Source organism: Aphis gossypii, unplaced genomic scaffold (genome assembly GCF_020184175.1).
Source record: "Aphis gossypii isolate Hap1 unplaced genomic scaffold, ASM2018417v2 Contig00040, whole genome shotgun sequence".
In the NCBI taxonomy this organism is placed as follows: domain Eukaryota; kingdom Metazoa; phylum Arthropoda; class Insecta; order Hemiptera; family Aphididae; genus Aphis; species Aphis gossypii.
Genome location: NW_026082989.1, coordinates 39931 through 55656, shown reverse-complemented (window position 1 = coordinate 55656; position 15726 = coordinate 39931). Strand labels below are relative to the sequence as shown.

Sequence of the window (15726 nt, the reverse complement as noted above, 5' to 3'; positions counted from 1 at the left end):
AGAGGAACCCGGTTCTGAGTGTACCTACATTTGCAAAATACGCGTACTGGCCATAGGTGGTGACTCCACCCTACCGTTATATTTTACTGATTTCCTGATTGAATCTGAAAAAAAATCAACATGAAATGTTTAAGAAAAATTATATTACAAATTATCAAGCAATAATTAAATAAGTATCATGATATAATTAATCAAATAATAATTAATTAATTAATTAATTAATTATATTAATAATAATAATTATAGGTAGTATAAATGTACTGCTTTAATTGATTTTGATCTAGCTTCTGATAAACTTGCTAAAATGTTTTAGGAATTAAAATAATTAATTACAAATATGAAAATAAATTCAACATTAAGGTGGTTCCAGTTGATTAAAAAAAATCGTTTTTAGAAGTTCCGCTATAACAAAATTGTGAGACTTCGGATGGTTCGATTTTAATGCTGTAAAAATAATAACATTTCTTAACATATCCTCTGTAGAACCGTCGGAGTATTTTTTTAAGTTTTAACTTTTGATAGTATTATAATATCATACAGATTTCAGTTTTTACAACATTTTCGTTCAATCATATGTATTGAATAAATTAATATTTATAAAAAACTCTTCGTCCGTTCTTTAGAGGAGGTGTTAATTTTTTAGGATTTTTACAGAATTAAAATCACACTAACCTAAGTCTCACAATTTTGTCGCAGCCGAAGTATGTTTTTACACGAAAAGTAACTGAATACTTTTTCCTAATATAACTGAACCTGACATGTGCCTGCGAGTGCGAGAACGCCAAATTCCGATAACCAATTACGCGACGTTTACCCGGATCGTTGCGCGTCGACCGGATGCCGATCATTTACCAAGAAACAATATTTACGATAATTATCATATTATAATATTAGTCCAATAATAATAATGTTTTTCTATAATACACCACAAAACTGCAAATTCACATTTAGTCAGTCATAAACCTAGTCCTTACTCCTTACACCACAGTTATTATTTTTTGATAGCAATTTTTGGAACATATTGTGATTTTTTTTTACCTACCTGTTTTCAAATATTTTTAACAATGGATAATACGAAAAATTGGCGTATGGGTAAAAAATCAAAATGTTTTCCGAGTAAAAGCAGAAAAAATAAAGGAAATATTGCTGCACTTGTAAAAAACAAGGTAAGTGAAATTAATGTTTGTACAATTAAATTAAAAAACCTGACATAATTGCTTTTGGTTGGGTCACTGGTAATATTAGAATTTAATTTCACAAAATATTATTATGTAAAATTATGTGAACACCATACATATCAGAATATAAAATTCAATTTTGCTGGTTAAATACCTTAGAAAATCACGAAGATTAGAAATTGTTTTGCATAAAAAAATAATAGGAAAACGAGTATTTTGTGTTATAAAAACGACTTTATTTTAGATATAATACTAAACTTCTTTAGAGATGAATATAAACAAATTAGTGATCCACATATTCACATAGTTCTTTGTCCAAGATTATATTTTTTATTTGTATATTTTCACAGAAAACCGATCTTGTAGTAGGCCATAATGACATTTCCGAAGACAATGCCCTAACTATAGCATGTTGTTGCCCTATGCCCTATGGGCTTACTACGCTGCGGCGATAACGCCTGGTATGTTTAACATAGGCAACTAAATGTTCGACTCCTGAGAACTGATGAAGTAGGCAACCCAAGACACAAGAACGACGACGTAGATACGAGGAGACCAAAATAACTGACAATTAAGGGACTAAGGAAATTGAATTTATGCACGGGACAGAGGAAGATGAATTTATTTATAATAGGGGGGATGTCTCGGTGGTCGGAATCGGTTTGTGCAATGCAAACACCGAGCTCACACAGCTTGGGCAATACTTAATCTCTAAACTTAAAATTACGATGATGATGATGTGGATGATGTGGGACGATGACTTCACGAGACCCCGACGGCGGACAGACTTGAAGACCTTGGCGGCCTCTCACACACCCCGGTGGGTGCTGGCGGTCTTACGCACCCAATGCAGCACCAATCCCAATCTCGGGCAATTGACTCGTATCGGCCAACGTTGTCTCAAGTCCCGAAGAATTAGTGTAGACAAATACACGGTATTAATACCACCAGACAAACAAAACAACTCACGTGAATAGTGGCACGGTGTATAGTTTATTATAATAACAACTGACCGCTTCTTGTCGCAATGACTTGGTCGATACAAAATAATGATATATATATATATATGCCGCAGTGGCAACGAGATTAACGACGACAATGCTTTAATAGCACCATTAAACATAAACATACATAAAAAAACAAAAGACTATAACTATTGTATATCGGACATATTATTATATCTATAAAAAACAAAATTGATAACAAAAGGGCGTTGGCCGCATAATCACAAAAATATTGAACACATGACATTAAAACAAAACAATTATTACGACAAGTGACAACGATAACACTAATGATAACTTAATTCACGTAATAATATAAATATAAATACCTAACGAGTAATGGTTGGGGACGAAGAAAAGGGAGAGAGATACAGACTAGTCGCCGCCGTGCTGTTATGCATATCGCATAATAACGATAACGATGAGCCGTGGCAACACATGTAGTAGCAGTGAACGACAATTAGTAATATCCATAGGCGCAACTGGGTCAATTTTTTGGGGGGGGGGGGGGCTAGAATTGTATAAGTCACACTGACCCGCAGGGGCTTCGCCCCCGCACCCTCAAAAGCTTATAAATCAGATGGCTACTGACAAATAAATAAATACACAAATAAATTCATATGATATTATGATATTACAATATTTTTAATTAAGTTAATATTCAATAAAACACTATTTACTATGAGCTGCTCCAAATTTATCAATAATTGTTTTTGTCTCTAAACTATTTCTTAAATCCCTTTCAATATTAATTATTGATAAATTTGAAAATCGCTCTTGTGTCATTGTAGTCCTCTGCCAAGTTTTTAATCTACGCATAGAAGAAAACGAACGTTCACACGTAGCGGAACTAACAGGTATTGTGAAAGCTACCTGTAGCAATTTATATAAATTTGGGTACACATCTTCAGTGACCACTTGTTTGATATCATCAATATCAAAGTTCTCCTTAATTCTAGTCAGGCAGTTTTTTGACAACAAGCATCTCTGACTTCAGAAAATCAATTGATGTATGTGTTACATCCTTAAATAAATAAAAAATATTAAATTATTATTTACTTACTTAGATTACTATTAACTTAAATTTACCTTGTAGTGTTCGATGAAATAAAGCCCATTATTATAGTCCATTTTACAAAAACTATCGATTGAGTTTGCCAATTTCAAACTATCATTTGAAAATCTATACTTTAGATTAGCTAATGTAGTATCAATAACTGCCATATATGCTGTTCTTCTCCAAAATACCTTAACTGATGTATCCGTTTGCTCATCATCACACTCTTGTCCAGTAGTAGTTGTTACAACATATTCTTTAAGAGCATTAGGCTCTTTGCGTTTACGTTTGTAACCTTGTAAAAGAAATATAAACAGTAATTTTTAATAAAACAGATTTTAACCAAGATATTCTTCTCAAAACATACATTTAGTGGATAACTCAACATTATTTTCATTTGCTAATTTTGTAATTGTTAGCCATATTTCTGTAAATTCACTGTCAGATCTCATATTTTCAAAAGTAGTGATAATACTTTTAACAACATAAGAAGAGTTTCCAAGAGTAGCAGATTTACTTTGCAGTTTGTTGCTCAAGACATTTATAATACCCAAAACAGTTTTTAAAATAGTAATTAAAATAAAAATTCTGGTTTTTGAATTGAAGTTAATATACCTGAAAAACATAGTGGAAAGTTAAATTTTAATATTTAAAAAAAAGGTATTTTATAGCGTTACCTAATGCTTGAGTAGCATTTGTCATTATTTTCATCAACTTCAATTGTAAAAAATTCAATAATACTTTAAAGTTTAATAACATAGCTTGACAATTTTTATAACGGCACACCCATCTTGTGTCACAGATTCTTAGTACAGTTCCTTTCTTTAAGCCCATTTGCATTTGAATATCACATAACTTTTTGTTGTTTGAGGGTCGTGAAAAGTGTACATATATTGCTTCTAATACATTGAATGTAGTACGAGCACTCTAAAATAAATATTTTTGATTTCAACATAATAATACATTATAATTTTTAATCAAATTATTTTCACCTTTATATTTTTACACATGTCCACTACAACAAGGTTTAACCGATGCGCCATGCAGTGCGTATAGATAGCACAAGGATACAACTGTTTAATTTTAGCTTGAACTCCTCCTAAGCAACCCGACATCACACTTGCCCCATCATATGATTGGGCAATTATATTTAAAGTTTTCAAATCGACTTTGTTAGATTTAAAATAACTGATGATAGAAGAGACAATATGATCTGCAACCTGGCCTGATGATACATTCACAAATCCTAAAAATCATTCATACGCTTGTAATTTCACAGTGTATCTAACACAAATTGAAAGTTGTTCCTCTTTATAACACCTTCAAAAATCAAAGTTAAAATATATAACTATTAGTATATAATAATGTTTTCTATTACTTCCTTTAAAATGAATAGTAATTATATACCTATTAATTATTATATAATGTATAATTTAAACATACCGGGCTTCGTCACACATCAAAGCAAAAAATCCTATGTTATCTATCTCTTTGATAATATGGTTTTTTACTTGGTCAGCACATATTGATATAATTTCTTCTTGAATTTTCCAACTTGTAAGATTAATCTTTTGATTATATATTTCAGAAAATTCTTGTGAGTGTTTGAAAATAAAACACATAACTCTTTAAAATTACCTGAAAAAAGTTAATAAGTAAATTGTACTTTAACTTTAAATAAATTAGCCATTTTATAAATTATATTTTACTATTAACTTTTAATTACCTTGATTTTGAGATTCAATAGTTTCAGAATGACCTCGAAAAGCCAGCCCTTGTTTTGCTAAATGCAGTAGAATATCAATTAAATATGATAAGTAGGTACAATTTTTATCAACTTGTTTTTGATGAACTGAAGACATTTTACTCATTATAGAACCTTCTTTTATAGTTGACTCATAGGACGTCATTTGTGTTAGGCAATTCAAATGTATTTTGCTTGATGAATGCATTTTTAATTTTGTAGATAACTAAACATAATTACATAATAAATGTTGAAATTGTACATAATAAATAATAATGTTGCATTGTAATTTGTAGCATTCAATGGTAAAAATAAATGCTTTCGATTAATAATTTACTTAAGTAGTTAAGTAATAACTAATAATTAGTAAACTTGCTTTTTTCCAATTTGAAAATCCAGTTCGAACAAAAGTCTCTTCGGTATAACCAGAATCACGGGAAAAATTACGGCATACAAAACAGAAAACAGCATTTTTTTGAACACTATATTCGAGCCATTTAAATTCATTAAAATAAGCAGCAGAAAATGAGCGATTCTGATTACCATGCTTAGTTTTTGGGTAAACCTAAGTATCACAAAGCAGTAAGCAAAATTGCAAGAAAAGAGTAAATATAAGTCATTGTGCAAGTTAAAAAAACCAGATCATAGATTCATAAGCAATAAGCATTTTAGGATTATACTGATTACTTATAGTAATAGTGAACTACGAGTTTTAATGTCACATATCTTACCTCTAAAATAGGTCTTACAGGACCAGACACTAAATCACCAAGATCCAAATTAGAGTTTGTAGTAATTTCGGTGACTGTAGTCACACTCGCAGTAGTTCCTACCTTCGGTTTTATCACATTGAGGTTTGTTTTTTCTCCATTTTTAGGTTTAAAAATATCAAAATAGTTGGTCGTAGACATTGCGATAATCGTTATTTGCAATTAAAATTTAAATTCTAGGTACACTCTTCAGTCGTCACTCAAATCTTAAATCTTAACCTAATAACCATAGAGAGGGAATATTGTGATTGCCACAAACAACGATGTAGAGAAGATAGGTTAGGTTATCTTTTCTACATCGTGCCACAAACATTTAAACAGCGATATGATAACTGTCAACTATGACTGTTAGCCGATAACTGATAAGTGACAACCACGGTTGTAGATATAGAACCGTGGTGACAACAAATATAACCAGTGTGACTGTAATGTGTTTAACTCGTGTACATTTTTTTTTTTATGGAATGTGCAGCTTGGATAATAACTGAAATTCGATAAATTCGATAAATTGTGAAAAAAACATGGTACAAAATTTGGTGTTTGAAGCTTGAGGTTGCAGGTATTACCACAGAATAAAACAATCAGAATGGACACTGATAATAAAATACATGAGTAACATAGGATAATAATCAAATCAACGACGCCATATTTTTGGAGGACAAATCAGTGTGACCTTTCATGAGAAAAAAAACTATGATGCATCATTTTATGATAATTTTATTTCAAAATACTAATTTTGTCATTAAATAGTAAATTTTGCACATAAACAATAAGCTCAATAATATTTACTATTATCTTTATTACCTTACATTTGAGAATTTTTTATTTTGACCCCCCTAAAATGTTACTTATGGGCACCCATGCACATAGAAATAAAGTAGGTTAAAATAAATATTAATTCACTATATTGTCATTAAACAGTAAATTATACAGTATTGTACAAAAAAATAAATAAAATAGGTAATATAACAAGTTATTAACATTCAATACTGTCATTAAACAGTATATCTTACATATCATACAAATAAACAATAAACATAGTAGGTTTAAAATAAATTGTTGAAACACAATATTGTCGGTAAATAGTAAATTTTACAGTATTGTATATAAAAAAAAATAATAATAATAAAATAGGTATTATAACAAGTTATTAAATTCAATGTTGCCATTAAACAGTATCACATTATAAAAATAGTAGGGTTTAAAACAAATTACAAATTATAGGTGAGACAAAATATCTAGTTTCCTATGTTTCCTAGGAGCTGATAGTAAATCTCTGTTAATTTTTTGATAGCATGAAAAATCCTTAAACTTAGGTAAAGGCTGTTTAAAAAATCAAGTTTGAAATTAGAACATGGATGAGTAAATGGCACATTATCCATTAAATTCTTTAATTTCATTAATACATTGTCTTCTATAGCCAGTGTGGGAAAATTTGTTATAAATATATTATCAAGTTCATTAATATAATTAAAAAATGAATCTGATGGTACATTTAAGTTCCCAAAGTTTGTGGGTTGATCATTTTGGTACGCCTTCAAATGGGTGAATAGAAATGATTCATCTAAATAGTCCTGGCTTTTGGAAAAACTTAGACAAACTTCACAGGTATGTTTGTCAAGGCATTTTTTAATAAATAACCACAAACATAAATAAGAGCATTTCTTGGTGTTAAATCTAATTCCCTGTAGTCTGTAGTTCCTATTTTTAAATAACTGTAGTTAAATGGTGACTTTTCAAGAAACAGTACAGCATTACTTAATGGAGAAGTAGTATCTCCAAGGTTAGTAAGAATTTCATCCAAATCTTCTAAGCAGTTGGACCCTTCAGAATGCTTAAAGTAATTTAGAAAAAATAGCTTCTTGAATGCCCAAAGAAATTGAATTGGCGTTGGATTAACATTGTTTCCATTTTGATTTCTGAAATTACCAAAAAGATTCTCAAGACAATCTTGACAGAGTCTGTAAGTGCATAATGCATACTGCGGTGTTTGAACATCTTCCCAAAGTTGTAGAAGTGAGTTTATTGTGATTTTCCATCCATTCAAAAATTTCATGCGCTGAGTAACATCTATTAGTTCAGTTTTCCATCTATAATCTTTGTCTCCACAACTTGCATTATTCAAAAATGTTAAACATCTTCAATAAATGTTCTTTGTTTGTGAGTGTTTTAAATGGACGGTTAAAATCTTTACTACCGTCTTTTGGCTTCGAATTCAATAGATCAAATAATTTGTCCATGTCATCTATAAAATTGACTGTAGTATTTGCAGTAGAAGATAAGGTACCATTCATAATGCAATTACGCATACCTGCAGCTACTGTTGCACTGAAAACCTGTGCTGCATAGCAGACTTTCATTTTCTGAAATGGTCCAGGATAAATATGAGCAACAGTTAACTTGGTGCACAGCGGTTTAGACCATGGTCAGCCTTATAAAAATCGTTGAGGTGTTTTTTGTCCGTTAGGTCATTAGACAATTGGAATTTATACTTGTAAAAATTATTTCTTGTTGACTTTAGCAAGTGTGGAACATCAAATACATAATATATTTTTTTCCATTCACAAAGAAAAAAGGACGTTGACTTGACACATGCATCTTGTTAGAAAAACTATAAAAATTTGGTCCTTGATCGGTAGTGAAAACTCTAATATTAATGCCAATACTCTGGAGTTTAGAGATAACAGCAAAAATTGTATTTTGTAATGTAATTCCAGTACAACTATTATTTATGAAATAGTATGCAACCGGTTGTTTCCATCTATAGTTCAGACTTCTAATCATAAAGCACAAGACATGTTTTGCCGGTTCATAAGTTTTTTGATCATATGAGTTATTAAATCCAATAATATAATCTTTTGACAAGTTATAAAAAAGATTAGTTTTTATGGACATTTCATCAACGCAAAGAACGCAATCCTTTGCATCATCTTTAAGATTCTTCATCTTTATTTCAATAGAATTGAATATAATATCATTTAACCCAGGCATAATATCTAGTTTCTCAGTGACTCTTCGTAGAGTTCGTGGGCTAGGTAATTGCAAAATATTTTTTAAGAACCTATATGCCATGGGCCCAAAGAAATAAATTGTTAAGGCTAATTGTTTTAGTTGATTAGTATAACGAAATCCTTGAGGATATCTAGAAGCCATTCTACAATAACTTTTGACGATCATTGAAAGATTAGGTGGTAAATGTATATCACATACTTCATAAAAATGATCTTTGGAATTCATTACTTGTGAAAATTTGTTGGACATTAAGTTGACATTTTCCTCCAATATTCTGCACTTTTTTCAAGTTCATTTACCTTAGTTTTTAATAGACGTTTCCTAGGCGTATTGACAGATAGCAGCTGGGTAGTTTGAGTAGATGTTGAACTTTCTGAAACATCTGATTTTGAAGGAGTACTCGAATATCTTGGTTCAACAAGAGAAGTATTATCTTCAATGGACACCTCAACAGTATCAACCAAAGGCAGCTCAATCTCTATTCCAGTAAAATCTAAAGAAATAAAACAATTTAATATATTGATGAAATATGATAAATGACAATCAAACATTATAAATTAACTCACCAAATTCTGTAGGTGTTGCTGTTGGTAATAATCTTGTCTTTTTAGGATTACTAAATGAATTAGCATTAAAATGTTTACTACATATTCGATAATTTTTATAAATAAAATCTTCCGACTTTCCGCGAAGATCAAATAATTTGCAGTTTGTTAACCATTGATTACAACTGAAATCGTAAAATATAATTAATTTTGACTTACATCCTAATTACATCAAAAATATTAGGTACACTTACCGTGATATATCATTTGGGAACCTATGCAAATGACAGTCACTTTGTTTTGTCTTCCTTTTGGAGTTAACACAGTTTTTAACAATACACAAAAGCACCATTGTTTAAACTGATTAAATACAATAGACTAATAAAATAAAATTAGGTACACAAATTCGTAATTAGCACTCGGAATAAAATGATCGTAGAAATCAGAATTTTCAAAATGCTGAAAACACGTTGTGAATTGTTATCACAGAACAAAACAGCGTCTTGAAATGTTGTTTACAGCTGTGATAACAATTTGTCCTCCAACAAAATGGCGGCCGAGTGTCCAGGCCCTGGTATTACACAATGTTTGTCGAAATTTACCCGATAAGTGACAGTGATCAGCAACTTTATGGTTTCCCACAGAGAAACCGTTTTTACATAAATTACATGTCTTACATAAATTATGTGCTTGTTGTTGTTCTGTAGTAAAAGTTATTGGTATGTTGGTTTGTAGTAATTTTTCAATGTTTTCAACTATTTCAACGATACTTTTCACAAAAAGTTTACCCACATTCTGATTATCTTCATTACCACAAAAAATTATAGGTGAAGTTGGAATATTAAATTGTTCAAGCAGTTCTGCGGAAACGTCGTTATTTGCTTTAACCATAAAACCATAAATCATGGCCTCGTGTTTTTGAATAGCTTTTGTATTGTTCCCACATTTTTCATCGGATTTTCTTAGTAGTGCTTCAAAATTAGCATATATAACTATCGGATGTCGTTGAGTTTTTTTCCATGCGTCGAATTCTAACATCGATCCGGGGGTAGGCATTCGAGGTAAAATTGGTTTGTGTGTTCCGCATATTAACTTGTGTTCTTCAAATCGTATGCGTTCATTTAATTCATATTTATTAATATTTAGAGGTTCGAACGATGTAAAGCACCGTTTACAAAATACAGCACGTCCATTATGTCGGGTTTCTGTGATCGCACAAGTTGGGAAAAATTAGAGATGTAGGTAAAATGAGAATTTTCATCATCGGTTATTAGTAACAAGTCGAAATGATCTGTTTTTTCTTCATCTACCACCTTCAATGGAAACACTTCATATTTGGAAATTTTTGCAGTGGTTGGAAATGTTTTTCGAGTCCGTAAACATTGACAGTTACGTTAAGATTATTTTTTCGAAAATGTTAACCTGATGTAATTTTGTCGGGAACGTGATACCGGAAAAATTATATTTTTCTTCGTGCGTTGTATAATTTTCTATACGTTGTTTATTTGAACCCGTAACGTGTTTTGCTAAAATTGCCCACTTGAAGCACTGTTGGTCTGAGTTTTGCGGGTTGATTACAGCTTTTTTTCTTTCAATGAAATCAGGTAACGGAATATAAGACGATGCGCTCATAGGCGTATATTGATAAACACCTAATAATATTCCGTCAATACACTGTAGCGTATAACCACTTCCCTTGCTAGAATATTCATCTTGCTCAGCCATTAATTTTATTATGCCTTCTTCAACAATTTCCCGTACACCAGTTTCGGCAAAAATCGGTCTAGCCGAGGTCTTAAATGAACGGTTCTCTTTTGAATTATCAACATTCGGAATATTGTATGTAGCTTCCAGCTTTAAATTAAACTTGATTGGATGTTTAGACGCTTGTGATTTTAGTAACTCGACTAATTCTGATTTAATCGAATTAAAAAATTCAATATAGTTTTGAATGTTTTCGATATTTTTTGCGTAATACCATACGACTTTTCTATTTGCAGAAGACGAAATTTCGATAAAGCCGGGAGACTGTACAAGAAATAAACGTGCTTTTTTAGCTTTGATAGCAGTGTTTGCGGAAGAAGCACGTTTCCCGTTATCGGTTGTAGTGTAAGAATCTTTAACCTTTCAGCAGGCGCGTATGCGCATTTTGTACGACAATTATAGATTTATCGACATAACTTTTATCTACGTATCCCGATTAATACTGGGATTTTTCCTATTCCACAATGACGTATATGTTATAAACACTTAATAATTGTTATCTAATTTTACGTATTTTTCAAATTATTATTGATGTATATTTCAGTCAACTCCGTCCGATCGCACGAAATACGTCTCGCGCCTGGTCGTAATAATATTATTTTATAATTTTATAACATATTTTATATTTTTCTTTTTATTTATTTTCGTGTATTGCTTTTTTCGCCTCATTATGGACGATATTGCGCGTATGTTACAAGAATTATCAGACGAAGAAGTAGGAGATACATTTGAAGATTTTGATAGTGACAGTGATCTTAGTGACGAAAATATTGATTACGATAATTTTGACAGTGATTCGGAACAGAATATTTCGGATGAAGAAGTAGAAGCAATGTACACAGATGAACTATATTATACCGGAAAAGATAAGGTTAGTAAATGGCGTAAAACTGAGTTCACCAAGCACTCAAAAACTAAAAAACATAATATAATAAAAACTTCCTCCGGTCTCACCTCTCATTCTAAAAATATTGAATGTGAAATTGATTCATTCATGAAAATAATCGATTTAGGTATGGTAGACGAAATCGTAAAATATACCAATATGTTTATAAATAATAAAAAAACAACGTATAATTATTCAAGGGACAGGGACTGCAAGGATATATCTAGAAGTGAACTATTAGCATATTTTGGATTGTTATACCTAATAGGAATCAAAAAAGGACACCATGCGAATGTTTTGGAACTATGGGCCAACGATGGGACAGGAATCGAAATTACTAGAGCGGTTATGAGCTACAAACGGTTTTTATTTATAACACGTTGTTTACGATTTGATGACCGATCAACTAGAGCTGTTAGGCGTAAATTTGATAAATTGTCAGCTATTCGTTCATTTTTGGATTCTTTTGTAAATAATTCTAGGGCTTCTTATAATATGAGTGAATTTACTACAATAGACGAAATGCTTCATCCATTCCGTGGTCGTTGTCAGTGGATCCAATATATACCAAGCAAACCAGCAAAATATGGTATCAAAATGTATGCTTTATGTGACGCAAAATATTTTTACACGTCAAATTTGGAAGTTTATTGTGGTAAACAGCCAGAAGGGCCGTATGATAATTCAAACGCACCAATGGAAATTGTAAAAAGGTTGGTAACGGATATCGAAAAGTCCAATAGGAATCTTACCACTGATAATTACTATACAAGCATTCCTTTAGCCGAGTATTTGATGCAAAAACAAATAACTCTTGTTGGTACACTGAAAAAAAACAAGAGAGAGATTCCTCCTGAGTTTCTTCCCCATAAGAACAAAGCTGTTTCTTCCAGTATATTTGGTTTCCAAAAAGATAAAATGCTCACTTCTTACGTTCCTCGTAAAAATAAAACTGTTATATTACTTTCTACGATGCATGAAAAGGGAAGAAGCTTGATAATTTTACTAAAAGCCAGAAATAATCATGGATTATAATAGTACAAAAGGTGGTGTAGATACTGTTGATAAAATGTGTGCTACTTATACTGTGTCTAGAATTACGAAACGTTGGCCTTGTGTGGTTTTCTATAGTCTAATGAATATTGCCGGAATAAACGCTCAAGTTTATATGCATTTTCAAAGCCGAATGATGCACCGAATCGGCGTAGAATTTTTCTAAAAATTTGTCTATGAGTCTTATGAAAGAACACCTTATTTCAAGATCGAAAATTAAAACATTACCAATGGATGTAACAGTTTTTTTAAAAAAATACCAAACGGAAAACGTTGTCGAAGATGTACAGGAGCCTCCTAAAAAGCGCGGAGTTTGTCGTTTATGTACGATCGAAAAAAAGAGATCATCTGCAACAATGATATGCTATAAATGCAAGTTGTACACATGTAAGAAGCATTCTAGCAAACATGAAATAATTTGTCAGACTTGTAATGACGAAAGTTTATCAGACTAGAATTCGATAAATTATTTATTTTATACTGTGTTACTTTTATTTAGTAAGGAATAGAAAAAAAAATCGTGTTTTATTAACAATTATATTGAAATAAAAATTATAAAAAAAATATGTATAAATTCATAAAATATTTATATAAATAACAATAAAATGTTACAAAAAATATTTCTATTAAAAGTTATTTATGTATCCTTCATTTTAATTAAATATATATGAAAAGCATTGTGTCGTATAAAGTACGACACGCGCCTCCTCGTGTAATACACAGTAGCGCGCCTGCCAAAAGGTTAAAAAATAAAAATCCTAATTAATATCTAAAAATGTGTTATCGAAAATGTCGCGAGTGATAAAATATATTTAACTAACCTGTATTAGCGTCTATCATTTCATATGCATCCATTGCAATCATACTAATATCGTCATCAGATAACATGTTTGAACCACCAGCTGGTATATCTGGAACAGTTATTTGCGGTGCTATCTGTATATCTTCACGTGCGGCGGGTTGACGATGTGCAGGCACGTTAATGATACCTTGAAAAAATTATTATAAATTAATATCATGAATGATGAAAAATAATATTATATAAATACATACCATGAAGATTTTTTTGGTGTCTATTAAGATGTGACTTGTATTTAAATGTCGTAAGGCTAATAGTGCATGGGAATCGAATTCCGAGATGAGTTTTTTTATGAGTCGACAAATTACGCATCGCGTTAAAAACCGATGGACACTTATCGCATTTAAACATGTTTAAATAAAGTGTTTAAACACTTGGAAAAATTGTTAATTCTGTTGTGTAACTGTGAAAACGCGGAGATAATTCGTACGAAATGGTTGTCTAGAACAGACTGAACGTACATCGACGGGTAACGGAGCAAGTGTCTTAGCATTTGCGGTGATGAAGACAAATTAAGCCAGGGTTAGGTAAAATATTATTTGGGAATTAGGTATATCACTTTAGATTTTTAACTATTTTGGGTATCATTGTATTGAACAGAGCATCGATAAAATTCCTGAAACTGACCTGCACGTGTCGAGAATAGACCGGTTGGGACAGGCCATTTTCGATAACAATAGAATACTTATACATGTAGTGTTTTCGATCAAATAGTCTCGTAAAACCCAACGACATATTATTTAATTTGTAACACATTTTATATATGATTTATATTACTTAGCTAATATAAAAAACTATAAAGGTACTTACGTGTCATGAGATCCATATTTAAAAGAAAAAAAATGTAAAGAAAATGTAAGTAGAAATGTGATGTTGCTTGTTGATCGATAAAAATACAACTAATTTCGAAAACTCTGGTTTTCGAAATCTTAGGATACATTTGACTTAAAGGACCCAGGGTATATTATATGAATGAAATAGAGTCTAGACAGACGGATACTTACCTGTACTATTGTTTGTTAGGGATTTCTTTTTTAGTGAGCTGTGTATTCAGACATGAATATTTTAATTTAAATGTGGGAGAATACGCGGTGACGATCTATGGTGGTCATCGAGGTATTGCAGGTAGATGAAATATACATTTTGTTTTGATTATACAGATATATTTATTGAAAGGAAATAACTGTTGAATATATATTAATATGTGTGTACTGTAATATAGTACGGTAATATAGTACGTGTACAATAATATGATAACCATGGCGATTGACGTGGGGGCGGCGGTGGTGGTGGCGGGGGCGGCGGCGGCGGCGGCGGGTCAGATGGTCAGACGGGTCAGACGGGTCAGATGGTCAGACGGGTCGCGTATTTTGCAAATGTAGGTACACTCAGAACCGGGTTCCTCTGATTGGTCCAATTTGAATTGCCGCTATTATTATTATTATTATTAATTATTATTTTATTATCACCATTAATGATATTATTTACGAACTAACCGTGCCTTCCAAAACTCAGCGTTGTTCAATCAAAATGATAATATGCGTTCCAAAACACAACAATTGAAAAATGTTTTATTGTTGGATCTTGTTCCAAAATTCAGCGTTACCAACAAGATTTCAATCGGATCCAACGTAAAATTTTATTGATTTTTCTGATTGATATTTATTATCAGTAGACAGTATTATGATAACAGAATATTTTTTTCAGTCGATCTCTTAAGGATTTGTTTGTTTTATTTTGAATTTGTATTTTATAGTATTGTTGTCAATTAATTAAATTATTAACTAATAACTATAAATTTACTATTAATTATAATAAACTACGTAATTAATTGTATGTATATCATATCTGAAA

General features: G+C 31.2%; 1 protein-coding gene and 1 pseudogene across 1 annotated transcript; one reads left to right on the top strand and one right to left on the bottom strand.

Annotated features, from left to right (window-relative positions):
- Window positions 1-3137: 3137 nt before the first annotated feature.
- LOC126553014 (SCAN domain-containing protein 3-like) lies at window positions 3138-5894 on the bottom strand (annotated as a pseudogene).
- Window positions 5895-11744: 5850 nt separating this feature from the next.
- LOC126553013 (piggyBac transposable element-derived protein 4-like) lies at window positions 11745-12995 on the top strand. Its single transcript, XM_050208210.1, has 2 exons — window positions 11745-11949; window positions 12229-12995. Exons 1-2 carry the CDS (start codon window positions 11745-11747, stop codon window positions 12993-12995), a joined length of 972 nt encoding a protein of 323 aa, XP_050064167.1.
- The last annotated feature ends 2731 nt before the right edge of the window (window positions 12996-15726 follow it).

Coding starts and splice junctions, on each gene's coding strand:
- LOC126553013 (XM_050208210.1), top strand. CDS start 11,745: ATGGACGATATTGCGCGTATGTTACAAGAATTATCAGACGAAGAAGTA. Junction 11,950..12,228: donor TACCGGAAAAGATAAGGTTA/GTAAATGGCGTA, acceptor TATACCTAATAG/GAATCAAAAAAGGACACCAT.